This window comes from Passer montanus, unplaced genomic scaffold (assembly GCF_014805655.1).
Source record: "Passer montanus isolate IOZ18808 unplaced genomic scaffold, ASM1480565v1 scaffold79, whole genome shotgun sequence".
NCBI lineage: Eukaryota > Metazoa > Chordata > Aves > Passeriformes > Passeridae > Passer > Passer montanus.
The window spans coordinates 1815603-1842783 of NW_024373145.1; the positions used below are offsets into that span (position 1 = coordinate 1815603).

The 27181-nt window shown below is 41.7% G+C and overlaps 1 protein-coding gene across 1 annotated transcript; it reads right to left on the minus strand.

Annotated features, from left to right (window-relative positions):
• Window positions 1–8173: 8173 nt before the first annotated feature.
• NUS1 (NUS1 dehydrodolichyl diphosphate synthase subunit) lies at window positions 8174–26462 on the minus strand. The gene is made up of 5 exons (XM_039731570.1): window positions 26264–26462; window positions 17822–17944; window positions 15565–15717; window positions 11415–11514; window positions 8174–10664 (listed from the first exon to the last, which is right to left on the minus strand). The coding sequence occupies exons 1-5, from the start codon at window positions 26460–26462 to the stop codon at window positions 10574–10576; spliced, it is 666 nt and encodes a 221-aa protein (XP_039587504.1). The 3' UTR covers window positions 8174–10573.
• Window positions 26463–27181: the final 719 nt, after the last annotated feature.

The following is a 27181-nucleotide window of genomic DNA, read 5'->3' on the forward strand; positions in this document are numbered from 1 at the left end:
GACTGGGTCTACCCACACAAGTTTTCCAAATATGCCCTTATTTTATCTTCTGGCTACTTTGTCCCAGTAGAATTTGGGCACATCTACCATCTGCCTAGTCTTTCTGGACCACTGACTCTCACCCTAGAGCTACTGCATTGTAATTCACACCAGGTGCTGTCCCTAGGTGATAGAAACATGTTTGATGCTCCCATGCCACATGGAAGCACAACGATTTGCTGTGCCTGTGTCTGCATTAAGCCTTGGGCTCGCAGCCAGGGTTGCACTTCTGCTCAGTGCAGACACTCTGGACACAAAGTGACAGGTGGCAGCACTGACACTTCCAGGAGTACAGGGCTGGTTACTCCCCAGGCACACGGTGTGCTTTGAGAGACTCCATGGGGGAAGGTGGCAGCCAGAGGCCATGAAGCAGTTTATGTTGCCCTGGTAGTGGATGTAGAGTGAGGAAATGTGATTCCAGCTCAAAAGCCTGACAACTCTTTTTCACATTTCTCCAATAAAAATAGATATAATATCCTTACAGGCACTGATACCTGTTCTTCAGATGGTGAAAAATGCAAACAACTATTGAGTTTTGTCACAAGCAGACACATTCCTATTCATTCTCCCAGGCTTTGGGATCAGATGTGCAGCAAGTTTAGGTGCCTAAAGGTGCAGGAGGCTGTTGTTGAAAGCAACAGTGATTTGGAATTGTGATTAGAATGGGCATAGCTACATTGGCAAGCTCATTAAAAACTGGAAAAGATGGGTAAACCTGACCTACACACCAAAAACAATACCAGAGTGAGCCATAAGGATTGTGATGGCTCAGACAGATTTTGGCAGAGTGTTTGAAGTGGGAGAGCTTTGCCTAAATAGCATTTACACCTTCCCAAAACCTGTTTTATCTGCATACTGCAGAGGGAAGAAAAAAAATCTCCTGAAATCTCCAAAACATAAAGCAATTTCCAGTGCTTTATAAGATGCTATATAACAAAATCAACTCATGATATTATGTAAAGAAAGGCCTGAAATAAATCAGTGGCTTAAAGCAGCCTGTCTGGGATTTGGGAGCTATGAACATTTTGAAATATGGCACATCCTCAGAACTGAACACTATGAGAAAGAGTTAATTTTATTATACAAATGCAAGTGATCCTGAGATTTGTATGTTCTCATTTTTCCTATAGTTATCTTTCTGCAGTTTAACACAACTATCACAGTAACGTATTGGTGGATTGCCAAGGGCTACAAACATCATGTACAGGGAGCTTTCTAAAAGCTTGCAGCTATTTTTCAAAGCTGATAGCTCCTTTCTTGTGTTGCTATCCTCACATACAACTCTGACCTCGCAGGTTTACAGCACAGCAGGGCAAATAGCAAGGGCTGGGAAGTGGGGTAGAGTGCCTTAAGAGCTGAAAGCTGCTTTATGGCACTAAATTCTGCTTTATGACTGGGATTGCAGCTCAGCTGTCCACAGATTTCTACAATTACCTTCAGCAAGGCTCTAGAAGGTGTTTTACTGATTAGCTAGCCTCTCACTTCAAGAAGAAAAGAAGCACTTTTGGTTCTGGAGTGTCCAAAGTGGGACAATGAAGCTGGTAAAGGGTCTAGAGTAAAAATTGTATGAGGGGCATTTGAGGAAGCTGGCTGGGGTTTAGCCTGGAGAAAAGGAGGCTCAGAAGAGGCTTTATAGCTCTCTAAAAATCCCTGAAAGGACATTCTAGCAAGGTGTGGTTCAGCCTCTTCTACCAGACAGTTAGTGACAGGACAAGAGGAAATGGCCTCAAGCTGCAGCAGAGAGGTTCAGGTCCAACATCAGGAGGAATTTTTTCACAGAAAGTGTCAAGAGTTGGAACAGGTTGCCCAGGGAATTAGTGGAATCACAATCCCTGGAAACATGAAAGAAATTACTGGACTTAGTGCTGTGGTTTAGTAGGCATGGTAGTGTTTGGTCAAAGGCTGCACTTGACAATCTTGAAGCTCTTTTCCAACCTTAATGATTATGTGATTTCATGTTTCTAATCCAATTTATTTTTAGCCCATACATAGGACAACCTAACAGCTCCGAGGAGCTTGGTGTTCAAAGAGACTCCCACCTTCATGGTCCCCTAGAAAACCAGCATTTTACAAACCTGAAAAGGGGCAGAAATTAGGAGCAAGCTTATTTCAGGTTTGTGGTCAGTAGGTCTGCACACCTCTGTGTCAGCAGAGGTGTGGCAGAGGTTCCCAAATGTACATGCAAAACTCTGGTGCAGAGAGCTGCTGTCTCTTGTACCTGCAGGTCTCCGCAACCTTCCTCACCTGCTGCCCTAGCCTGTGTGCAATGCAAACAGCTGCAGCCTTTGTTCCCATCTCTGTACGTGCCTTGTGAAGGCAAAACACCCTGTAAGCAGTCTCAACCACAGTAACAATCACAGGTCTTGCTTCTACTGCAAGAAAAATGGATTAATTTGACCTGGTCACAATAAAAACACAGGATAAATTGGGTAAACACAATCTCAGTGCATCAGGATTTAAATGCCACTACCAGTAAAATGAGGGAGAGCAGGAAGCAATAAAACTCAGCAGTATTAAACTCATTATATTGCACAACTGTTGTGGTATTAATGAGCTCATTTTGCACATAGACAATGCGTGCAATGCAGCTGAGCTGGTGTCAGTGTAATAAGTTTTATCTTTTTACTCCCATTCCTATGCACTTCTAAATTCATACTGGAGATGATGCATAAATTGAAATTTAATTTTCTTTTCTCTTTCAATTGAAAAGAAAGACATCCACCAAAAACTCATCTTCCAGCATTGCTGTCACCTCCCACACATTTCACATATTTTAAAGATTCACTATGAATAAAAACACACACATTCAAAGTAAGTCAGCTTTTGATTTATTTTGATAAAATGAAAAAAAAAAAGCTTCTTAATGAGGACAGACTTCTTAATTGGGAGAACTTGAAAGGCTTACTCACAAGAGCTGCAGCTGCAGTATGAGAGGCTCTGCTGCTGGGAGGGAACCTGTTGCCTGGAGAGGAGCTTCCTCCTGTGTCTGTGCCTGCACGAGGGGATCCTGCAGGATCAGGGAGCCTCCAAGGAAAGAGGCTGCTCTTCAACAAGTTGTCTTGTCAAGCAGATAAGGTTTGAGTCATGTGAGAGCAGAAGGGACATGTGGGACCAGTGGAGGCTTTCTGCCCACACAGGAAAAGCAGGGATTTGCAAGGAGGGGTAAAAGGAGACAGGTGGCTTTGGGGAAGGGAGCTGTGGCTGGGCCACAAGGCACTGCCATGGAGGGCTCCTTGCTGATGCTCTGGCAGGCACTGCCCTCACCTCTGCCTTCCCCCTGAGGTATAACAGGCAGGCTCTGCCCAGTTCCCTCCTGGGCACTGAGACAACACAACATTCAGAGGAATTGCTCTGAGCTGGAGGAGTCTGCAGGCTTGCAGAGCAGAGATTGTTGTAGGCAGCCAGCTAAATAAAATGTGGTCAGAAGCAGCTACACGGAGATAATTGCAAGATAGTGATCATCATCAGACTTGCTGTTTATGCCTCCTGAATATCCTTGCACAGAGAGGCTCATCAGACTGAACAGGGCTTCAGTAATGAAGCCAAGGGCTTGGAGATGGTCTTGCCACTGCTGGACATTGCCAGTCCTGCAGGTCTGGTGCCACCATCCCTGGTGTTGAAACAATGGGATGGGCAGCGAGCTAAGCCCACCCCAGAGCTGACACAGGGTTTGCCAGGGAGCTTCTGGGACAGGCTGCAAGGGCTCTCAGTTGCTGCATGAAAGAGATTACAGATGTTTTGATCAGTTCAAAGTACTTTAAAATATATAAGCCACCCATAAAATCTGCAAGTTGAGTCTGTGAAAATCCAAGATTCTGCTCTAAAAGATAGAGAGGACCAGGAGCTTCTTCTGTTGGAATGAGACTGCCAAGGCCTTCTCCAGGGCAGCTTCCCAAGCCCTGATGTTTCCTCTGCAACCCTTAAGTATGTAATCTGACAATGTCTAAGGCAAAATGCTTGGACTCCTTCCTGAAACCTTCCCGAGTTTTCCTTCACAACTTAAAGCTGCCAGTTCAGGGCATTGAATTACAGCAGCCCAGCTCTGCAAGAGACTTAGCAGGGATTAAATACTAGGAAAAAACCACGAAAAACCAAAACCCAAGTTGGAGGACTGGATGATCTCCAACCACCTTCCTTCTGAGCAAAATTTTCCTGCTATTCTGTAATTCTCATCACCATTTTACTGTTTTCTTTCAGTATCACTGTACTAGCAAGAATCAGGACCAGCACAGCATTTAATTCTGTAAGACATTGTTATTTTCATAATGCCGTATCTTCTCCTATGGTTCCAATTCCAACTGCGTGACTCCTCTGTCACTCTAAAAGGAGATTTTATTTGGATGTCAACTTAAAATATTGCAAATTGCAGAATGACTCATTATATCAATTTAACAAAAACATCCTTGGACTGACAGATTTAGAGAGAGCCCTTCAGAAATTCCATTTTCAGACACCTTTGTGCTTGCAAAAACATACTAGGCACCCTACCAACAAAGTGGCAACTTTTGCAGAATTATAGAACATAAAGCCTAATGGGAAGCTTTTAACTTTGATAGCTGACTCAGAGAGAAATTTTTCATTAAAATCACAGCAAACACCTGCAGCCAAGTTGTAAGACAAATGTTTTGTTTCTGTTTGTAGCTACTGGGCTTCTAATGTTCACAGAATCACTGAGGCTGGAAATGACCTCTGAGATCAAGTTCAACCTTTGACTGATCACCACCTTGTCAACTAGACCACAGCATTAAGGGCAACATTCGATCATTTCTGAAACACCTCCAGGGATGGTGACTCCATCATCTCCCTGGGCAGCCCATTCCAAAGCTTAACCACCATTTCTGTGAGGAAATTTCTTCGGATGTCCAGTCTGAATCTCCACTAGCACAGCCTGAGGCTACATCATCTTGTTGTATCACAATTACCTGGGAGAAGAGGCCAACCCCCACCTAGCTACAACCTCCTTTCAGGAAAGGAGCCATAAGGTGCCCCTGGAGCCTCCTTTTCTCCAGGCTAAACCACCCCATCTCTGTCAGCTGCTCCTCACAGGACTTGTGCTCCACACCCTTCAGCATTTCTGTTTTCTTTCTCTGGACTCACTCCAGCACCTCAATGTCCTTCTTGTAGTGAGGGGCCCAGAACTGGACACAGGATTTGAGGTGCTGAGTACAGGGTGACAATCAGTCCCCTGGTCTTGCTGGTCAGACTGTTTTTGACACAAGCCAGGAAGGCACTGACCTTCTTGGCCCCCTGTGCACACTGCTGGTTCACGTTTAGCCAGCTGTCAACCAGCACCCCCACTATACAATAACATAGCAGAGTTCACCATGATGAACTGTATTACAAAACAATTTATGAGTCATATTTTGTTCCATTAAACATTTCCCCAAACGTGTGTTTTGTATATAATCCATCCATTAGTGTCTCCTGCTATGTGTGGGCTTTTGGGGGGGACAAGGTAGTATTTTTGAAGGCCAGGGAGATGTGTAGAAAACTGAGAACTGACTGACTGCACACAGTTGGAGAAAATATGCTATATTAAAGCAGCAAGGCTTGTCAGGGAGATGAAAGAGCCCTGGCTTGTGTGTGTTCAGCCAGTTACATCGTACAGCAAAAACCTCCAGGCGAACAGTTTCATTAAACATTAATTTCTGAAGCACTTCAAAGTTTAGGTTGAGGCATGCTTCTGTATAATACATGATATTATTTATCATCTAAAAAAGTTGTTTAGGATGCAATTAGGGAATAATCCTACAGGCTCTCAGCAGTGATTCAATGGAATTCAAGGAGGTCTCACATCATTTAACAGAGACAAACATACAGCAGAGGAAGGGCTTGCAAGTCTCTCTCCCTTTTAATTTGGCAGATCTGAGGGAAAAAAAAAGTTGTGGGCTTTAAAGCATGGCCTTGGATTCATTTGCTTGAACATTTCAAGCTTATCAAAGTAGCTTAGCTCATAGAAGACAGTTAGCATTGTTTACACACCATGGGTGCATGGTGTGCTGAAAAATGGACAAATAGTAACCTTCACTGGTTAGGTTTTGCACAGGATGGGCAACAACTCAGCCTTATTCTCCAGTCCCTTCCTCGCCCCTGAGCTGAAGCTGCTGTTGTGGCATTAAGTGCTTGGGAGCAGCAAAGAGAACATCTTTCCAATAAGCAGATGACTGAGGGGGGCTGTGCCCCCAGGGAAGATGACAGCATGGAAACCAGCATGAAGCAGAGCACCTGTCCCTGTGCCCCCAGAGCTCCTCCTGCACAAGCCCTGGCTGGGCAGCACAGTCCAGCAATGCAGGACAAAGCCTACCTGCAAGGCAGCTGGTACCTCGGGATCAGCAAAGACCAGAACTGTCTGCACCTACCCTCTGATTTTATAGCTATACCTGTCTCTCAGAACCAGTGAATAAGTGCAAATAATAGTGAAACATTATTTCAACAGTAAAGACAAAAAGATGTCATTGTCTTAAACATATGGAACTATTCAGGGCAGGTATGATTTCACATAAAAGCTGAATTCATGAAATACACAGGAAATCAAACCAGCAGGTTCTATTTTCTTGTCATTTTTGTGAAGTACTTTAGGAAGCACTTACAGATGTGCAAATGTGTAAGAGCATGCTCTCTTCTATAAAGAATGACCTTTACTTTACCTTTTACTCACTTCAATCTTCAGCTCAGTGCACCATGCTATGCTGTACAGTTGCTTAGTGCATGTTCATACAAGAAGTCCTAAAAAGCACCACAATTTCAAGAACTGTTTTGTAGGCCTATTTTCTGTAATGGCTGGATTATTGTCTACGTCCCCAAATTCCCTGCTGTAAAGCAACTATTTCAGAATCTTATCTAACTCCCTTACCAGATCAACTACCAGGCACCACTGAAAGAGGAAAAAAAGAGGAAATATACAGAAACATGAATAATTTGTTAATCAGAAGCAGTTACTCTGAAGGGGAGGTCTCACACTGGTGCAATTAAAGAATTTTCCACTATACAGAAAGTTCTAATATCCTTTGCTATTGAAATGGCAAACTAACTGCAGCAAGCCTCCATTGCTGACTATTAAAAACCAGCTGAGGTAGGAGAGCCCAGCAGCACCACACCTAACACTGCTGTACAGCCAGCTCCAGCTGAGGTTGGAAGGCATCTCTGGAGGTGATCTAGTCCTACACTCATCCCCATGCACACATACTGATTTTGAAGGAGACTCCACCAGCGTCTAGGGGCAACCTGCTCCACTGTCTGACCACATTCATAGGAAAAGGTTTTCCTGATGTTTCAACATCCTCTTGTATTTCAATTTATGCCCATTGCCTCTCAGCTTGCCACTAAGTAGCACCAGGAAGAGCCTGGCTGGGTTTACTCCCTCTTTCATCATGCATTTGTGTGTTGGTAAGGTCCCTCCTCAGCATCCTCCAAGTTGAGCAGTTCCAATTCTCAGCCTCTCCTTGTACAACAGATGGTCCACTTCCTATCATCACAGCCTTTTAGTGGCCTAGGTTCATTAAATCTGTGTCTCTCTTGTACCAAGGAAGCCCAGCTCTGAACGCAGCCCTCCAGATGTCTCACCAGATCTGCAGAAATCATCACTCCTGATATGCCAGCAACACAGCTCCTAACACAGCCTGGGAGACTGCTGGCCTTTGTTTTGGCTGGCTCAAGGTCAGCTTGATTCCCAGTACATTTTTAAAACTCACCTTAACACAAACTTCCTCTTTCTTGCTCAGCATGGAAATCACTCAGATTGCAGAGGCTTCTTCTACACCACACCCTCACTTCACCCTGCTCCACAACAGGGCTGGCAGGAGGCCCAGCACAGCCCATGGACTGACTCAGCAGCAGGGAGAGGAAGCAAGCTTTTTAGTAGCCAGGAACAAGCTTAGCAAGTTCTTAGGACTATCAAAGAAATGTTTTTACAGTAAATGCTTTACTATAAAGCTTTCATAAAAGCATCTAAGAAGTTGGAAGTGGCAGATGAAAAATTTGCCCAGTTCTTACACTACAGAAAGTAATTAAAGAAGAGCACAAAAGAAAACAACATTTGAAGTTCTCTGCTTCCCCAGAATGTAGTAACACGAATCAGGCTACAGTACCCCAGTTGAACTTCCAAAAGTATTCATGTATCACCATAGCCTGTAGAAAGATTATAGTCTTTTATTGATTTATTGTTTTACAGATTCAGCTTTCGATAATAAAGTTCAATAAATCAATTCCCTAATCATAAAAACTCATTTTACACATTATGTACAGGTACCCAAACATGTCACAGCGATAGCACAGACAGACCTTCACACAGAACAAGCTGGGCAGAGGCGCTAAGGGCAAGGACATACATTCAGAGATCAAGTCGTGGATATGCACAGTGCTTTTGGCACACCTCACTGAAGATTGCCCACACAGGGACAGTAAAATAATCCCAACTAAGTGATAACATGGATTAGTTCAACTACATTAATTCCAGGAGGAACACTTAATTCACAATTAAACTGGCCATCAGAAGAGATTTAAGTTGAATCAAATGCAGCTGAACTAATCATTTTAGTTTTATTAAGCAACCCTCTGTAGACAAATTCTAGGCCTTGAGATCTGTCTCCAATATTAAACATATCTTTTTAGCTGAGATATGCAGAAGTTTGAGGACTGAGGGAACTCAGGTATGAGAAGTATTCTTTGGCAGTTTGATACAAATATAAAAAATACATTATTTTTGAGGGCTAAACTAAGCTTTTCCCATTACTGCCAGCACCAGAACTGCTTCAGTGACACAGTAACACATTCCGGAACGTAAATACAACCTTGCTTTTTAATGAAACAAAATTCATATTACAGATGAACATCAATACTCCAGATACCCTTCAACAGGCTACCCACTCCCCACAAAAATGTTGAACTTAACACTCAGTGGGAAAATTTGCCCACATCCATGATGGGGGCCCAGGAAACATTGCACAACTGTTCACCTTCTCTGCAATACAGGACCTGGTACACAAAAGAGACCAGATGACAAAGTGTACTCAAAATATTCCAGCTCCTATTGAAAGCTATTTTATGTCAAAACCCTTAGTTAATTTATTGAATATCTCTTGCTCTTTTCTGAGATAAAGTGGCCACAGGTCTTTCTGTAACTGCAATCTAATCTTATGATGATGAAAAACCACAGCTAAGAGTTTTTACAATCTGCTCTGTAACATTACACCAAGCAACAAGTTAAAATACATCATTTCACAATGAGGCAGACATTCGTTTAAAATCTGGCAATTCCCTTTTAAAAACAGTTATTTTCCCTTCTAGTGACACGGCTATCCCAAAGGAGATAAAGCCAGGCTCAGTCTGAAGAGTGGGGGGAGGGGGAAACAGGAAACACTTCCAGAATGAAGCATTCAACAGTTCTGCAGCCTGCAGGGCAGAAGGCTGCAGTATCAATGTTTGACTCCAGTAATACAGATCTAAAGATATTGCTTTGTCCAAATGCAGCCATAAACTTGTAATTTTAAACTAATTGCAAAACAGGAATGTAACTCCAACAGGCCATTCCACAATGAAGACCATTTAGCATCTCTAGTTAATTATCTCAGCGCTGAAATACTGTAGGGCAGCTTCATTTCATCTTCCTTCTTTGTCCGCTTTCTTCCATTCAAACTTCTAATACTCAGTTCAGAACAAACAAAAATAAAAAAAGGCTTAAGCAGACTCCCTTGCTGGGCACATAAGTACAAGCAGCAAATCACATTTAGCCATGAAGTTGACTCAGACCTTTTCCAAATCTTTCAGCAAATGATGCCAGAGCCTTTTCCTGCTTGTTACCTTGAGTGAGCATGTTAGGGGGAGAACAGGTATACAAACAATACATAGTACTGTTTATTCTTATTCCCAGTGGAAAACTGACTGAGATGTTGCATTCACTCAGGGCTGTAGGAATACTTTCATTCCACCACTTAAAAAAAGAGCTGGATACTGCAACACAGACTGCCTGATCCACTTACCATAGAAGCATCCATCCCTTTTTATGGACTCTTCTCAGTATTTCTAGAACACCTACAGCTGGCTTAGTCATCCCAGCCAAGCTGCAGTGTCTATTTTCAGTTAACAAACCAAACTTCTCTAGAATTCACATATTACATAGTAAATATATCTGAAGGTAGACCATTGCTCTGAAATGCCTGACCATGAAGAATTAAGAAACAGAGATGGGAGTTCTTTCTTGGTTTTAAGGATCTTCAGGGCATGGACTCCTATTTACACTGTCCTGTAGATTTCACAACCCTTAATTCTTGCATGTTCATTTTGACACTTGAATGTCAAAGTGAGGGCAAAGCTTTGTTTTTAGTAACTGCCTTTTTCAAACAGGAAATCTGTGAACTCCCCTCCCCATAGATTCTCACGCATTCACACAGACTCTCTAGAAAGGTAAGACACTTTATTGAATTTTTTTTGATAAATTAAGAAAGGACTATGAACCAGACTTATGGGTAGCAGGTGCTTGTAAACAGACATCAGTTCCTTCACACAGAAAGCTTGACTCCATGCACTCAGCCTGAAGTCACTTTCCCCAGCGTTGCTCACAGGCTGCATAGTGATGGAGGGCAGAGAAAAAGTCTTCATAGCTGATGTTTAGGTGGGAAGGCAAAGAACTGAGAAAGCAAGTTAGAAACATTAAAATAACCTTTTATAAACACCACACTATTCATGCAGCCACTCAGGAATATCACTAAAAGCAAGCTACTGCCTGAGTCACCTTATGAAGTTGTTCTCAACATGGTTATTGTCACTCAGCTCTAACAACTGAACACCCTAAACACGCAGTCACTCTCTAAACCAAAGCCTCCCATTAGAGTACACAGAGCCCTTCAAATCAGTGAAAAGCTGGAGCAGCACTGTGTCCACAGGCTATAAATGCTATATAGCAGCACAGTGTGTCCACGGTGTGCTATAAATGCTCTCAGATTTAAGAAGTTCAGCAAATATGGTCAGTTTAGTTACTTCTAAAATTGAAAAGCAATCCATAGGTGCGATCTTCTTGTATTATTCCATTTCCCTTGTATCCTTAGTTTTCCTGTTAGAAACCTATAAGCCACAGAAAATCAACACTGATGTAAGGAATACTGTGAAAAGGGACTGGACCACACACTAGGTGGTGACACAAGTTGCTCCTTCAACCTGAGGCATGAAGCCTGCGGCTGCCTAGTCAGTATTACTGAAAACTAACAATGAATGTTTGACAGGTTTCATTTAATAATTTTAAAATATCCTCAAATCAATCTCCAGACACTTGTTTAGCTGCATCTCCTCTTTTGGCCAGTTCCCTAAGTTACACCATAAAGACTTTTTTAGGTAGATATTTTTCATTCCAGTGTGTTTCACAACATTTATAAGGAACTCACATGATTTCTGTCAGTCTGATGTGCCACGGAAGGAATCCTAATGTGCTGTCCACAGGACCAAACTTCAAGACTAAATCAGGATCAGGAAATCCATTTGAACCTGTAATAACAAGTTACATTAGGTTTTATTAAATTCATCATAGAATTTGTTTTAGTTCTAAACCCTAAGGCATCTGCTTTTTCACTAAATGCCTTTTTTTTGTTTTGTTTTAAACGATGGTCCCAAGTTAACAATTAAAAGCCCAAGAGGACAGACTGGTCTTGCAACACCTGAATGACCAACGGAGCAAAAGCTTAGGCAACCACTGCAGGCCCAGCTGGACTGTTAATTTTATGTCAGGTAGTTTTCAAAGACTTTCTATGGAAATTACAGGAACAGTTGCATTGTTTTGAGTAACAGCAAACCCTAACAATGCTGTTTCATCTGACTTGTTCTAGTTTTGTCTTGGCAAACTCGATTTTAGTAGCACAGAACATGCTGTACCCTGACCCTACCTACCATAGTCCTTAACTATGGAGAGCTGCAATCAAGTAGAGTGAAAGGACACAAAAAAGCTTAAGGAAGCTTCACTGAAGAACACCTTGGTACCACAGACTATGAAGGAAAAAAAACCCCAACTTGTTAAGATGACATGTCTCTTTCTCAGTATGAGGCCAGACAGAAATTTTAAAACTAACTTACTATAAAATTTCGAAGACACTGCTGCAGCTGGCATCTTTCTGGTTAGATGAATGAGGAAGAACAGGACAGTGTGTCTTTTTGTGTTACTAAGTGGACAACCTGACCCATTCTAGGGCAGAGCAAGATAATATTGATGAATTCCACTAAGTGCCCACATTCTTACTACCCACACCTTAAAACCCCAGCCAGTCATTTCCCTCATGAGGGTATCCTGCTCACGTTCTGAGGCTGAAGACAATTAGTGACCAAACACCACTGCCTCTGTCTCCCTTCCATATAATTCTGCAGTGCCTAAGCTACTCCAGGCTAAAATTGACAGACAGGAAATAGGCTTAGAATGAGCAGTCTGAGTCCAGCTTTCCCTGCTAATTCTAGCAAGTTGATTAGAGCAACATGTGAAAACCAGCAGAGCACCCCAAGAGGACCCAAGAAGCTAAACTGTTCCTCCTGCACCTACCTAGCTCACCTGAAAAGTATTCCAGCAGTCATAACCCTATTTTGCTAAAATGCTGCAATTAGTCATGATTATTGCAGGTAATTTGTTGTCACCCCTTCTACTATCCACCAATTCTGCAAGAGTGCTTATACTAGGTAATGACTACCTTTAGCAGATGAAGTTTAATACAGCCTACTTGCCCCAAACCTCCAATGTTACTTCTCAATTCTTTCCTTGTTTACTTAAATTAAAAAAAAAAACAAAAAAAAAAACCCCAAAAAAACCCCAAAAACACTACAGAAAAGCAGTCAAGAGCCTTTTACAGTTTTCACATTAGTTGTAGAGGAACTTAACTTTGGGAGTAACAGAAAAGGAAAGTAAAGCCAGATTTTGCTCCACCCAGGTTTTGAAACTGAAGCTGGATATTTTTTTTAAAAATTCACATCCTCCCTCCCCACTGAATCACCACAATAGTGATGATACCTTTTACCAGAGGTAAAGAAGCTATTCTCCCCAAGCATGTGCATTTCTAAGGAAGGATAAAGTTTTAGATAGGAGTGTCTTGTGCCACAGTCCAAATCTCATCTCAAAGTTAAGAAAAAAATTGCAAAACAAAAGCCACTTTGGTGTTCAGAAGCTAGCACGTTAGTATCCAAGAGCTTTGCAGGGAAGCAGTGAATACTCAGAAGTGGGGACTTTGGAGGAAGTGGACAGCTTTACTCATCAACTGATTCAGTAGCTGAGTACTCCTCAGCTGGTACAGTGGCAAGATCTTCAACACTGCAAGGGCTTTTCAAACAGGAAAAGACCTTCAGAGTGCCCAGTTAATGCTAACATTTCCTTCTGGTTCCTAGCTGAAGGAAAATGAAAATGCACACTAGTATTACTGTCACAACAGCCAACTAAAAACACAGTATGTGCTTTCCACTCTGCATCCATTTCTCCACCTGAACAGCAGTGCTACAGATAGTTTACATGTGAAAGCTCCCTCAGAGTTGCTAGAGTTACAGCAGTCAAGTTTAGCACAAACAGGATACAAGGATTTGGGAGCAAACTTTAAAAAACAAAAGAGGCCAAAAGACTTGCACACTCGAAGGATGGCAATCTGGTTGGGGGCTCTGCAAGGGGAACATGAAGGAATTTTAGAGCTGATAACTCTACCCTTCTCCACATAGATCTTACAGGGCAGCTTGAATAGCCTTAAATTGACAGTCATGTTCTTTGCTGGAAGGCAAACAGACAGCAAGCAGAGACAATATTAAAAGGCAGCTGGCACCTACTTTCTGAAAACAAGCTGGTTAGCTGAGGCATTGCTTAGAAGAAAGTACTCTTACACTGCAGAAAACTCAAGCTGTAAGAATTAAGTGCATGACTGAATTAAGAACAAGAAAAGCCACATGACAAGCTAGAATCATACCATTTTAGGACTAGGCTTCAATAACTGCACCCTAAACATGAACAAAAAGTTTAAAAACTACATTAACAGGTATATAAATCAAAACGTAAACCCCCAAAGATTTACAGAAGACACCATTAATGCAAACTCTAAGAATATAACTACTCAAGTATTGCTTTCCAGAACATGCTCTCAAATCAGTAATGCACAGATGCATACTTTTAATACTGTTCCATTCAAAAGGCACACAAACTAAATTTGCCTACAAGTAAAACAAAGTTTAAAAAGCTGCTGCGTAAGTAATGAAAGAATACTTCACTTCCAACAATGTCCCAAACATTAAGTAAACAAATTAATAAGGACCAGTTACAGATATTATCCTTAATTATTAGCCACATCGATGAAGCGGTGTGTTTCAAAGTTCATAGTTTTGACAGATTAGATTTCTCTTTCTGTGCTGAGCTAGCATGCAATACTTCAAAAATAAATCCACTCATTTTAAGATTGGGCGTAATACTTTTAATATATCCAGACAGAACATCACCAACAAGTTTGAAAATCTCCAGTTAAATGTCACGGGCCAAAATACGCCCAACAGGTAACAACTGTCACTGGTTCTCCATTAAATTAGTAACTGTTCTGAAGGAGCAATTATTAATTTCCTTTAATTGCCTTTAGGGTATAACAGAAGAGATGTCCTAAGTTCTTCTTCAGGTGCCTTATTAAATACATTTAATAGTTCCATTATAGGAGGATGCTGACAACAGGGATGGAATTCAGTCTGAAGTGGCCAAACTGCCATGGAAGTCTGTCTGCAGAACAATTCAGCTGATCACCCACATGAAAAAGAAGAAATCACTCTCTAAAGTCCCATTAATGGGAAACACTACAACAACATGCCCAAAGGCATCCAAGTTCAAGTGTGCAATCTGAAACCTGAACCCTACCAAGCTAATTACAGCTGCAATTAACATGCATGGATCACCTAGGCAAGCTGAGCAACTCATTATAGCTCCATAGCACCACTGGAAAAGTGGATGCTAATTCTAAACTTCTTCTCCCAGATGTGGTATTAGGGCAGTCCTGCCCTTCCATAGCTATTGCATGTAGCCAAACGTCACAGTGCAGAGTCAGTAATCTGCATGAATTAGTAATGAAGACAACTAAGCTACTGTGGGTTATAGAGCAGCAAGAGATCCATCATTTGCATTCAGGGTAGTAGTCAGACAGCAAGAACAGCTTTAATCGCTGTAACCAGATCTGGAAAAGCCTCTGCCCATCCATATTTGCAGCTTGCAACTTGCAGGAAGCTAACCTAAATTAGAATAGTCTAGTTTTAGGCAATCCCAAAAGTACATTTTTCAGAAAGCTCATTGCAGAACATACCACTGATGCTGTAAACTCTGAAAAGCCAAAACTCTGCAAGTTACCTTAATATTTCTGCTAAATAATTTTCTGCTTGAAAAAAACAGCTCAAAAGGCAATAAAAAAGAAAATTTTAGCAGAAGCCTAAAAGCAATAATCATAACTTACTCTGATAGACCAAGCATCAAAATGCATACAATCCAAGCAATGAATATACTAGCAACCAAACTGTTATGAATTGAGTACTCTTTCCCCTCCATATTATACTTACTACTTAATAAGTTGTCTAACATATTCACATCCAGGTCTGAATGTGTTCTTTGCTGCTGTGCTACCAACTGACAGAAGTTCTGAGCAGCTTTGACTATGTCTGCTTTTCCATCTTCCGGAGACAGCACCTTCAATGTAGATTGGCAATTTAAAACTGAAAGCACAAAACATAGTTTAAAAGCAACAGAAATATAATTGTTTTGCATGTGCTTTAGATAGTCACAGGTACAGCTGAAAGCAACTTGTAGTTTAATTCCTGTATTATAACTAGTCACAGATACACCTCACCTATCTCTTAGAAAAGTGGTAAGAGTTTTCTGGATTTGCTGTATTACTAAAACACAAGCTTAAGACAACTACTTTGAGAAGGGGCTTAATTCAGTCTTCAATATAGTTTTCCAGGAAATTTTGATTGGTTCTTATGCTGTCAGGCAAAGCACTGAGAAGAAAGGTGCCTGGATAGAAATTTAAGGGGTTCAGGGAAATTTAAAAAAAAAAAAAAAAAAAACAAAAAAACAACAAACTAATTTCTACCCTAGAAGAGGAAAGTGTTTTTGACAGCTACTGTGTACATTCATGTGACATAATTATTAACCTTGGGGGCCTCCCTCAATCTGACCACAGCATCTTGATGCAAGAGTTACAGTAAGGATCTAAGATTGCTACACTGAAGCTTGGAACAAGATAATAGTTCAGAATTAATCTATTCACCTGCAATTATGTCTGTGACTTAAGAGGACATTTCACAACAGTAATTATCTTAATCCTACACTATTGAGAGGCAAGAGTCTTCTCATACTACAAGACTTGCATCATTGTCAGTACTAGTAAGGTACCTAAGAGGTAAACTTGCCAAAGAAGCTGAAGGCCAGAGATGGCGCATTATACTGGCTTGAAGTCAAGTGGGTTAAATACCAAAGTGTCAACATTTTAGGCTGATACCAAACTTAGGATATAGGATAGTTATAACCAGATAGTTAAATATACGTTTCTTAAAACTGCAGAACCAAAGGACCATGGTCATGATTCATAAGAACACCTAAAACCCCTCAGTTCATCCATCCAAAGCCACCACAATGAAAATGATTATTCCTTAATATTGCTTGATTTGCAAATTTGCATCAAATGTCCTACATTAAAAAATATTTAACAGTATCCTTAAATTGCAACAAATGCAATTTTGTTCTTCAGAAGTGAAAAACTGCAGATAATAAACTGCAGAGATGTCAGTTTGTTCAATTGAAAACATGAAGCATCTGATCTGACTGTGAAGCCTCCAAAAAAAGAATGAAGAATTTAAAAACAGAATAGAAAACACCTCTGCTTTTCACAGTTTCCAGCACAAAAGGTTCCTGAGATTTAAACGCACTCTTCCCATCAGCAAGTCTGAGAAGTCTTTCAGTAGTTTGCTTGGTGTGAACATAAATATCTCAACTTAGGTAAGTATAGCTAAGTATGCTGGAGTTTAAGACATTAATAGGCTGTCTACCCCATATTCTGCTGGTTATTTCAATCTTCACAGGAAGGAAAAAAAAAATAGCATGAAACCAAAGTTCTTCCACATAAATGCAAGCATCTTAGGCTAAGTTGTTCACAAGACAAGTGCATGTTACAATATTATACTTTGTACTGGAAAGCTGGCATAAAGGATTTTGGTATTCAGTCAGCTCTCATAGGGGAGGCAAAACTTGCAAGCAGCATTTTCAATGCAGCTAAATGTACCACAACTTGTGCAGACTTTTCATAAGTCTTTGAACTATGATGATCTTAAAGCGTAAGGGTTGTTTAGGTATTTTTGTACAAGACCTGCTTTAATATTATGAGTTGTAGTTAGAAGAGCTGTATCAGCCCATCTCTCTAAGACAAAAGCCTGATTCAAGTACATGCCTGTGATTTATTGTATTTGAACAGACTTCTAGCATTTGCCTTAGGCACCAGACGAGGAAATGAGTTCTTATAGCAGATACTGCTACCTACTCCTGCCTTCCACATCTAACTAGTGCAAAAGCTATTATCACATTTATTTTTTTAACTTGTGCCCTTTACCTTCATGATGGCATTATACCTTGCCATGACAACCAGCAGTCTTGCTCTTTCCCTTTCTCCTCCCCACGTTAAGGTGTGTATTTGGAAAGATGGAAGCACATATATGAAGAAAAAGGTCACTCTACATAGAAATGTGTTTAAATAAAAGCAGATTTATGATTGATATACAGCTATTTAGAGGCATACCAAACCCCTCTTCTAGTTGATCTTACCTTGACCAGTTTTGTCGTGATTTGCAAATTCCACGGAGTACTTGGAGCAATCTAGTCCCAAGAGTTCTTGCTGCTGTTTTAAAATTTCATCCATCAATCTTGAATTATTCCTCTTGAAAATACCTTAAAAAAAAAAGTTGCATATCAGCCAACTCCTATAAAGGATGTTACAAAATAAATCTGACACTAGGCAAGTAGAAAAAGTTAGTCAGAACTGGTTTGAGACTGGAGCTCACAAGTGTGGGTAAGCGCTCAAAGCAAATGCTACTGCATGTGACTAATTTGAGTGACCTTGGACAGACAACTCATGTGCTTCTGTTCTTCTTTCACCCAGCCTGATTTAAGCAGCAAGTTGCAACTGTGTAAGGGATAGCTTATGACTCATTTTATTGTCCTTAGTATGCTAGAAATAGAGAAAGCAATAATCAGCAAAGAACAACCAAGTCAGATTAACACCAAATTTCTATAAAGCCCACGCTGCTTAAGTCTGCTACCACTTGCTAAAACATCGCTAAGGCTGCAGGCCAACAAAGCCAGTCTCCACTACATCAGCATTTCAGGTCTCAGTAAGTATCCACTCTTAAGCCATCCAACAGCATGGATTTCCTAATAAGAGAATTTCACAAGCTGTATGTTTCAAGGAGTTCATGCAGTCTCCAAGGCCTTTTCATACTTATATATTTAAGGCAGACACATTTCGAACACAGGAAATCACAAAAGCCTATTTCAAACATACTTGGGTTCTTGTACTAAAATAAATTCTAGCTTCTGAGAAACGCATAACTATTTCTAATTAAATGCCACAGCAAAAACTAAATGTTACAGTTTAAATATTTACAATCCAAAAGCATGGCTAGGCATATTCACTCAGAAACTGGATAATGCTTTTATCACAGGATATTCAGAGACTTTACTGCACTTCATTCAGAAACCTTATGTCAAACACTTCCATTGACCAGTCTAAAAATGCCCACACACTAATCTTACAATGTAGACATTGCAAAACAATGTAAGACATGCAATTTTATGAATAGGCATAGGATTCAGCACCACAACCAGACTACAGGATCTGGAACTGCTACAGAGTTCCCACATTGGCCAAACAGTATGTAAGCACTGGATCAAGACCACAATACACTAGGAGTTAGTTTGCAATATGAACTGATACAATGCATTTATTTAATATGCTAGCCTTTAGGCCTAATGAATTAGAACTTTTCTACAGGCTTCATTAGAGGTTTTAATAGGTGGCAAAGTATCTATTTTTCCGCTCATCATGGATACTTCGTGTAAAAAAAAACCTATTTCATTATAGAAGTGTTAGTGGTGCTTATAACTGATTTCACATGTTTACAGAAAAGCAAGTGGTGGTAAGGCACAAACCCCTAAAGAAAAATAGTGTTGGAATACTTCTAAGTTTAAACTAAATTGTGGCTTCTTGTGCTCCTGTTTTCTAGTGTATACTTATACATAACAGAAATTGAGAATGCTGCTTCAAATCAAACTGCTTGATACAACTCTGCTTGGCTCGGTCTGTTTCGTGCTGGGGTTCGCACAAATTGTCCTCCTTACTCCCAAGGTCAGCAGCAGTGCAGCCAGTGCAATTGCTAATCCTGCACCCTCTTCACAGAAGATCTGTACAAGGCTGCATGTGCCTCACCTTCAGGAGTCACTTGACTTCCATACACTTTTAGATATTAGAAATAAGACTATGTTCAATATCCAGACAAATGTGACATAATTAGGAAAGGCTCCCAATCTGGGAAATAAGCTGCTGCTCTTCTTCCCCTTTCTCACCCAACACGAAGGACACCCTTTCTCATGAAAGGTTCTTGCCTATTCCTGCCAAAGACTGGAAGAATAAATTAAGACTCCACACTCCAGCTCTAAAATATATTAAGACTTTGAGGACAACTAGAAGAACTGACCAAGGTGTTTGGAGCTGGACCAATTCCAGTATATGGTATCTTTTTACTGAGAAGCAAAGTGAAGGACCTTAACATACAAAACAGATACAGAAGACTTGCTAAATAAATGTGTTCTTAAGCTTTATCTGAGTACCACCCTTCTATTCTGCCGGTTTATCTCACCCACCCCCTCAGCTGTTCAAACTTGGAGATGGCTCCTGGAACAGCAGTTTAACAAATAGGAAGCTACTGTAGTTGCACCATGTAGTTGCAGTAAGCCTTCCTTGGAAAGGCCTCCACACCTAAATTCCCACTGAACCATCAACCTTGACACATACACAGTTTTCCTGAAGAGAAGATCCTGAAGCACATGAGAAGGTAGTAAAAATTCAGACTCACTCAGATCTTAATTAAAAACCAACAGCATTTGGGAATACTCCTTCAACGTCTGTCTCTCAGTCAGTGCACAAGAGACTTATGAATGCACATCACTGCAAACGTAGTCTGGCCAAATGCAATATTCACAGGCCAAATTCATACTCAACTTCAACAATTTTACATGGTCATGACTCAGCTCTATTCTCCTTTCCCTTACAGTATCTCAAAAGCCCATTTATCTACAAGGCTCATTTTATTAAAACTTTGTAAATGTGCCCAAGTTAGTTCTGGGAGATGCTGTTGCTTAATTTAAACATGACAAATATAGCAAACAAGTGCATGAGTAGGCCAGCTCAGTAAAAGAATTGTGTTTCTAGGCAGTGAAATTTAACTCTTGATATACTGCTACCCTCCAACTTTGATCACAAAAAGTTAAAGCTAGTCCATAATGTAATTTTAACATTATAAAAAATTATGGTTTGACAAAGGTCTAATAAATTTTAGCAATAAAACAGTTGTTTGCTGTTACATGAAAAAAAATGTGGCTCTACTCATGTTTCTAATATGGAACACAAATATGAAATTGTCACTATTATTTTTCATCAGAAGATTTTCTGGTTTTGATTGTCTGGTCAGAGCTCTGGAACCTTTGTAAGCTGGTGCAATGTGTATATTCCTGCAAAGGAAGTGTTTAAGAATTACATGTATTTAAGCACTAAAATTCCCAGTGCAAAAGAGCATCAAACTCTGTCCTGGTTTGTTTATTTTAACTACTGAGAACCTGTGAGCTGTTTTCAGGGATACTACTTGTTTTTACAACACAAGCTGCAAGCATGCTGTCAGTCATTTGTTGCTATTAGAGCTGAGGCAAACCAGAAGTGTTTTAGCTTCCTGCAGTAGTCCTCCATTACACAGGTCTTTTCCAGGGCACACACCTTTTGCTCAGATTTACAGCAGCTACAAGCCATGCCCCTTTGCTTGCAACCATGGTGCTGCAATATTTTAGGGTTAGTTATTGACAAATGAAGTTTGTAATTAAGAGGCTGCAAATTCATCATGTGTAGAAGTGACAAGAATCTTGAACTGGAAGTGCAAAACTGGCACAGAGAAACACCAAATGATGTCAACCATTTGTTTGTCTGACCAGACTACCACAGCCACCACCTGTTAATGCCTTAATGGCATCTCAAAGTTCAACATTTTTAATTTCCCCGCTTTTTAAAGCAGCAGAATCTGGTAAAACACAGAATAATAGTTAGCTCTTCCTTGCAAGGGAACACCTTACCAAAATGGAGTACATATCTCCACAACAATTCAGTTATTTGCTTTCTCAACTTCTTTCCAGTGCTGACAAGGAAAGAGTAATCCGAAGTTGTAACTGTTATCAGGTATTAACATTTTGAGAACATCAAATAATAAACCACTTCAAAGAATGCATATGCAAGAAACTGTTTTAATACATGAACAACTTTTGCCTACATCCTGTTGCCTCACGCTGGCTGATAACAGGAAAGCCTGGCCATTACACTGGACCTCAGAGGACATGGAAAGCTACAAACACCTCCTTTATTCCAAGAGTCTAGGAAAAAAAGTAATCCAAGTTTGAATGTAGCTAAAGTCACTTCAATTTCAGTCAGATTAAGGCCACTTAAGACAGCACTAACCAAAGAATTTGACTTACAACTAAGAACTTCATAGGTGGCCACTCCTCCCACATTTCCTCTTGAGGGGCCATTCTGCACTAAGAGAACAGGGGCTCATCAGAAATTCAGAGAAAATATACCTCTTTCATATTTCCCATTCCTTTAAGGAGCTCACCTTCTACAGATTAGTGTTATCCCTTCTAATAAATGAGGTCTGAGAACTCCTCTCAGCTCGACACCAAAACAAAATTGTTGAATGAGAACTTTCACGTGGGTGAAGGCCCACAGCAGATGCCATGTGATACTGGTATCTCACAAGTGGATTGATCAAACTGATCAAATTTAGAAGAGACTAGAAGCCTACTTTGGGGCTAATTAAGTTTTTTTTTTTTTTGCATACTCTATCCTTCCAAAGAGTTTTTAAGAGAAAAGTGGTCAGAAGCAAAGCAGTTCACTAGAAAGCTAAACCCAGGACGAACAACTGCAAATTCTCAGTGAAGCATCTAGCTAGGAATCCAAAGTACCCAAATGCCAAGATTCAGCAAGCTCCCAAAAAGCACTCCAGACTTGTCTTAAACCATAGCATAAAAGCTTCACAGAAGTAACACTCAATCAAGCTCTCCCAAATGGCAAAACAACTACCAAAAGAAAGTTAAAGTACATAGCACTAGTGAAAGCTTTCTGCTCCACAGAAGGTATTTTAAGTACTGTTACCTGAAAGCATTATCAATGCCTTCTGACTACAACAAAGCTGCAGTATTTCCTCAGATAAAGTCTCAACAAGAATGGCTGGATTTCTACCAAGAAATGACTGGCAATACAGAGGTCAACAGAAAAATTCTTTATCAAAAGCCTGAAACTTCAGTTTGCATTATTTAACTCAGGTGTGCACAGTAGCATTAAATTTATTATGGCTTTGTCATGCTGCACAATAAGGAAAATTGAGAGAAAGGGTTCCACACACCAGGGGCAGTAAAGCCAGATGTTTGGGCCTCCAAACGTGCTGAGGAAACAGAGAAAGTCACAGTTCTGAGCCCTGCACAATTCCAGCCAACTTGCCTTTACAGTTACTGGGGCAGCTGCTGTAACAAACCAGTGTGAGCTGGAATGCAGCTTCTTATTTTAACATTGAAGAATACATGAGCAACCTTCTGTTTAGGAATTTTGTAAAAAATACAGAAACTCATTACTATAAACAAAAAGAACTATTATGTAGCACTTCTGTAAAGAACTTCATGCTTCCTTTTCCTCCTATGGAAGAGGCAGTTAAGGACACATTTTGAATTTAATCCTCCTGCAGGAAACTGACACACTACTTCTTGCAAAGAAGGCAACCACAGAAGACCAAGTTTGTAAACAAGGTTTCCTGTTGCAATCAAAAGTACTGCATATATGCAATGAATGAAAAGAAACAAATTAACATATACCTCATCATATCTTAACACTGATCCAGAGCACTCACAATGAATTCTCCTTTGCCACCACAGCCAGCACCAGTGGAGACTCACAAATCAATGGTTGGTACACTTGTATGAACACAAACCCCTAGAAGCAGCTCAGCAGTCCAAAAGCACCACTCACCATCTGAGTGGATGGAAACAAGTGCACACTGTAATTAAGGGTCACCCTCTGCTACTGATAAGAGCAAGTTGTACCTGACTTCATTCACTATTATCAGTGTCAGCACTCAGGGTTCCAGACTCCACCACCACTGAGCACGGCATTTAGCAACAGCTGCAACATCCTACTTAATGAAGTCTATCTGGAAATGCTGTATGCTCAACCAAGGCACCCTAAGGAGCTTAGCACCACAAGAGAGGCAGCATATGTGCTATCACCAGCAGTAAGCATACACCAGAGCTGTATGAATGACTGAGGCTGAAGTCAGTCTAAAAAGCTCAGCTGTGCACAGAGCAGCTGCTGTCCTGGACAACCCACTGAACACCTGTGTGCAACAGGATGTGCAATGCAGGCTATTCTCATCACCCCTACAAGTTTGGCAAAAGCCACAGATTTAGAACTTTTTCTTTGCTCTGCCTTCTTTGATTTTGCTGTAACAAATTGGAAAGCAAGCTAGCAATTAAACTAGCATATTCTGGCATCAGAGGACCAGCAGAAGAACAAGCTACTGAAAAATGTTTCGATACTGAAATCACGAGGTAACAGCTATATTGTCAGATCTCAGAGGTGACAGCAAAACCTGTTAACATGCAACTTTCAAATGAAAAACTAAAATGCACACTCATCACATAACCTGCACTTAGAACAACAAAAACAACCAAACTAAAGAAAAAATTCCCAACAACAAAACAAAAAATAACATAATGACACAGAAAATTAACATACATAACTTTAGACTGAATTAAAAAATACATGGACACAGCAGCAAATAACTCGAGACTTTCATTTTTCTGAACTGCCTGCAATAACAACTATTCTGCAAGGTTATGCCAGCTCTTCAGTGGACAAAACTATAATTTCGGTCATCATATTCAGTCTTCCAACAGTCAATCTTAGATCTGACTGAACTGCAACACATGCACTGGTGAAGCAGTAGGTAGGTTTTCAAAAAAATGATGTTTCAGACACTGCTACAGCTCTGGCTCCTTACTGTGAGACAGGAGCTCAGCAACACTGGCTACCCAAGCATTGGCTGGTGCCTTCTCCCTCCTCAGTGTTGCACAGTAAGCAAGATGAAAACCAAGACGACCAAGAAACATGATTCTCAGCTTGACCTGTTCCTCAGTTCAGTTCTCATACATATAATTTGTGGAGCACAGTGCTGGAATCTAAAAAGGAGCTAAGCACATACATATCAGGCAATACTGCCCATAGCTTATTTGAGGTTTGAAGTTTACAATCCTGTACAATAAAAACGTCTCTCTTCAAGCTATAATGGAAACTCTCTTCCTTGGTACTGCTTGCTCTGCAGCATTTCACCTGGTTGAATGCTTTCCAAGTTAGGAATAAAAACTGTCAACATATAAATGACTTTTCAGAAGGTCCTGTTCTCTGTGTGCTTGAGATGTTACACAAATATTTTACATCATTCTTTGACTTCCAAATGAGGAAGCGTTCCCCCTCTGAAATACGACATAACAAAGTTCCACCACAACCCTGCACAGATGGCCAGTTTAAACTGCTAAGTGACTGGTATTAAGTCCAGTTTCTCATAATGATCTTACAGTAATTTAGTGAAAGTCAAGTCTTCCGAGTCTTTTATCACATAGGAAGGATCAGCCATGAAACAAAACTATAAATAGTGATGGTTTAAAATAAAGCAAAAAAACTTTAAAAATCACAAATGTCTATGCTCAAGGAAAGGCCTGCATAACTTAGATGCTTTTGCACACTTGATAACAAAAGATTTTCCCTACTTACATGGGATGCACTGCTGGACACCTCGTGAAAGAGCACTAGAAGACAACTGTGCCTCTAACCTGGCATTAGAAATCTACAGTTCTCCTAAACTGCATGACACCTCTAAACAGCCATTGGAAGTGGCTCAAAACAAGTCAAACCCTGGTCTCCTACAGTCTCATCCCTGACAGCAAGAGAACAGGGATCTTCAGGATGAAGTTTTTTCCTCTGCAGGACAGAAACAGGACACAGTCCATGTAATGTATTGTTATCCCTTCTGAGCTGACAGCTTGTCCAGGACAGGTTAGAGATCATCTCTCAACAGCTGGACAGAAAGCTTCAACTAAGAGTATCTTGAATATGGCTGGTTTTAGCTCCCCACTAGGGAAGGATTGGTATGAGGAAGTCAGATTTGTTCCACGATTTCCTCACAGAATGTGAAATCCAAACTCTGATCTTATCTTTATGATAGTCAGTGACGTGGAATCAACATACCTGCAAGAGCCAGAGTTCAATGGTTATACATCTGAGACTCAGTAACAAATAAATCACACAGATATGAAAAAGCACCAGAGGTTCCAGAAGCACTGGCTCAGAGTTAACTCAAATGCCAAGCAGGACCAAATGCAGACCACGTAATTTAACTTCACAATACAGACAGCACACAGGACATACATGCTTACGTTTAACTATTTGTCCATCCTGTTTCTTCATACAGGAGTACTTGAAAATAGAAGGTTACTTTCATTCATTCACTTTTGGAAGTCGAGCCCCAGCTCATAAACAGCACTCACAAGAGCAGGTAGCCTAAAGCTCTTCCCTACTAACAGCCCTGCCCTACACTTTCAGATGTCAGCAGCTCCTGTCAGCCCGAGGCTGTGGCCAAGGCTCTGGAAAGCAGGCAGGACCGGGTCATCCCGACACAGGAGCTGGGCCAGAAGGGCAACTGGGCCATTCCCCAGGCTCCCCGGGGAGAGAAGCTCTGCAGCGGCCAAGCAGCTCCAGCGGATGGGAAGGGAGCAGCCAGCAGAGGCTGGACGGACTCGGGAAGACCCCGGAATAGCGCGGCCCTCTGGCTCCACGCCAGGAGGCGCTCCCGGGGCGGGCGGGCACCGCCCGGGACTGGCACTCGGGGCACCCCGGCCGCCGCTCACCGTTATGGTCGTAGACGCTGACGTAGGAGATGCCCACGGCCATGCACCACACGACCAGGCTGGCCATGTCGGCGTAGCTCGGCTCCTCCTCGGTCACCACCAGCCCCACGTGCACCGGCAGCTTCCGCAGGGCGCGCCCGTCCGCGCGCCACCGCTGCCGCCCGCGCGCCGCCCCTGCCCCCAGCCGGGCACTGCCCATAGCCGGGCACTGCCCCCAGCCGGGCACTGCCCATAGCCGGGCTCTGTCTTCAGCCGGGCACTGCCCCCAGCCGGGCACTGTTCCCAGCCGGGCACTGCCCTCAGCCGGGCACTGCCCCCAGCCGGGCTCTGTCCTCAGCCGGGCACTGTCCCCAGCCGGGCCCTGCCCAACCTCTCCGCTGCTTCCCGGCCTCTTCTGCAGACCCTCCCTCTGCCCTTCCCAGCCTTGCTCTTCCTGGCGCCCGGTTCACGCTGGCGTGTGAAGCAGAGGTGGAGGGAGAAAGCGTCTGAACGCCACAGGAGCAGCCGGGCCTCAGGGGTGTCTTTACTGAAACGCAGGTTTCACCCTCAGAGCGCGCTGCCAGTGTAACCTATAACCTATAACCAGTAATAACCCCGCACCCCGATTCGCAGTCGTTCCACTAAAGCCGCGGCTCCCAGGCTCTTGCTGCTTTGGCTTGTAAGGACCCACGGGTCCGAAGATGGAAACACCGCTGCAGGTGAAATGTGAAGTGAGAGCTAGTGCCAGCCCGATGCTGTCAGACAGATAGGTGGGCAGAGATGGCATGGAGATGTTTAAAGCACTCTGTTAAAAGAATCTGCCATTATAAAACGGAATGAAGAATTTTGTTTCATGGAAATATTTCTCTTACTCAGAAAATAGCTACTTTCCTGGCCTCTAATACAGACCAGGCTTAGCCAGCAAAAATAATACAGTCA

Bases quoted from the DNA above. Each gene is read 5' to 3' on its own strand.
- NUS1 (XM_039731570.1), bottom strand. From the start codon at position 26,462: ATGGGCAGTGCCCGGCTGGGGGCAGGGGCGGCGCGCGGGCGGCAGCGG. The intron at 17,945-26,263 runs GTGAGCGGCGGC...TTTTTTTTTAAG, and splicing joins CAGCGTCTACGACCATAACG to GTATTTTCAAGAGGAATAAT. The intron at 11,515-15,564 runs GTAAGTATAATA...TTGTTATTACAG, and splicing joins GTTAGACAACTTATTAAGTA to GTTCAAATGGATTTCCTGAT.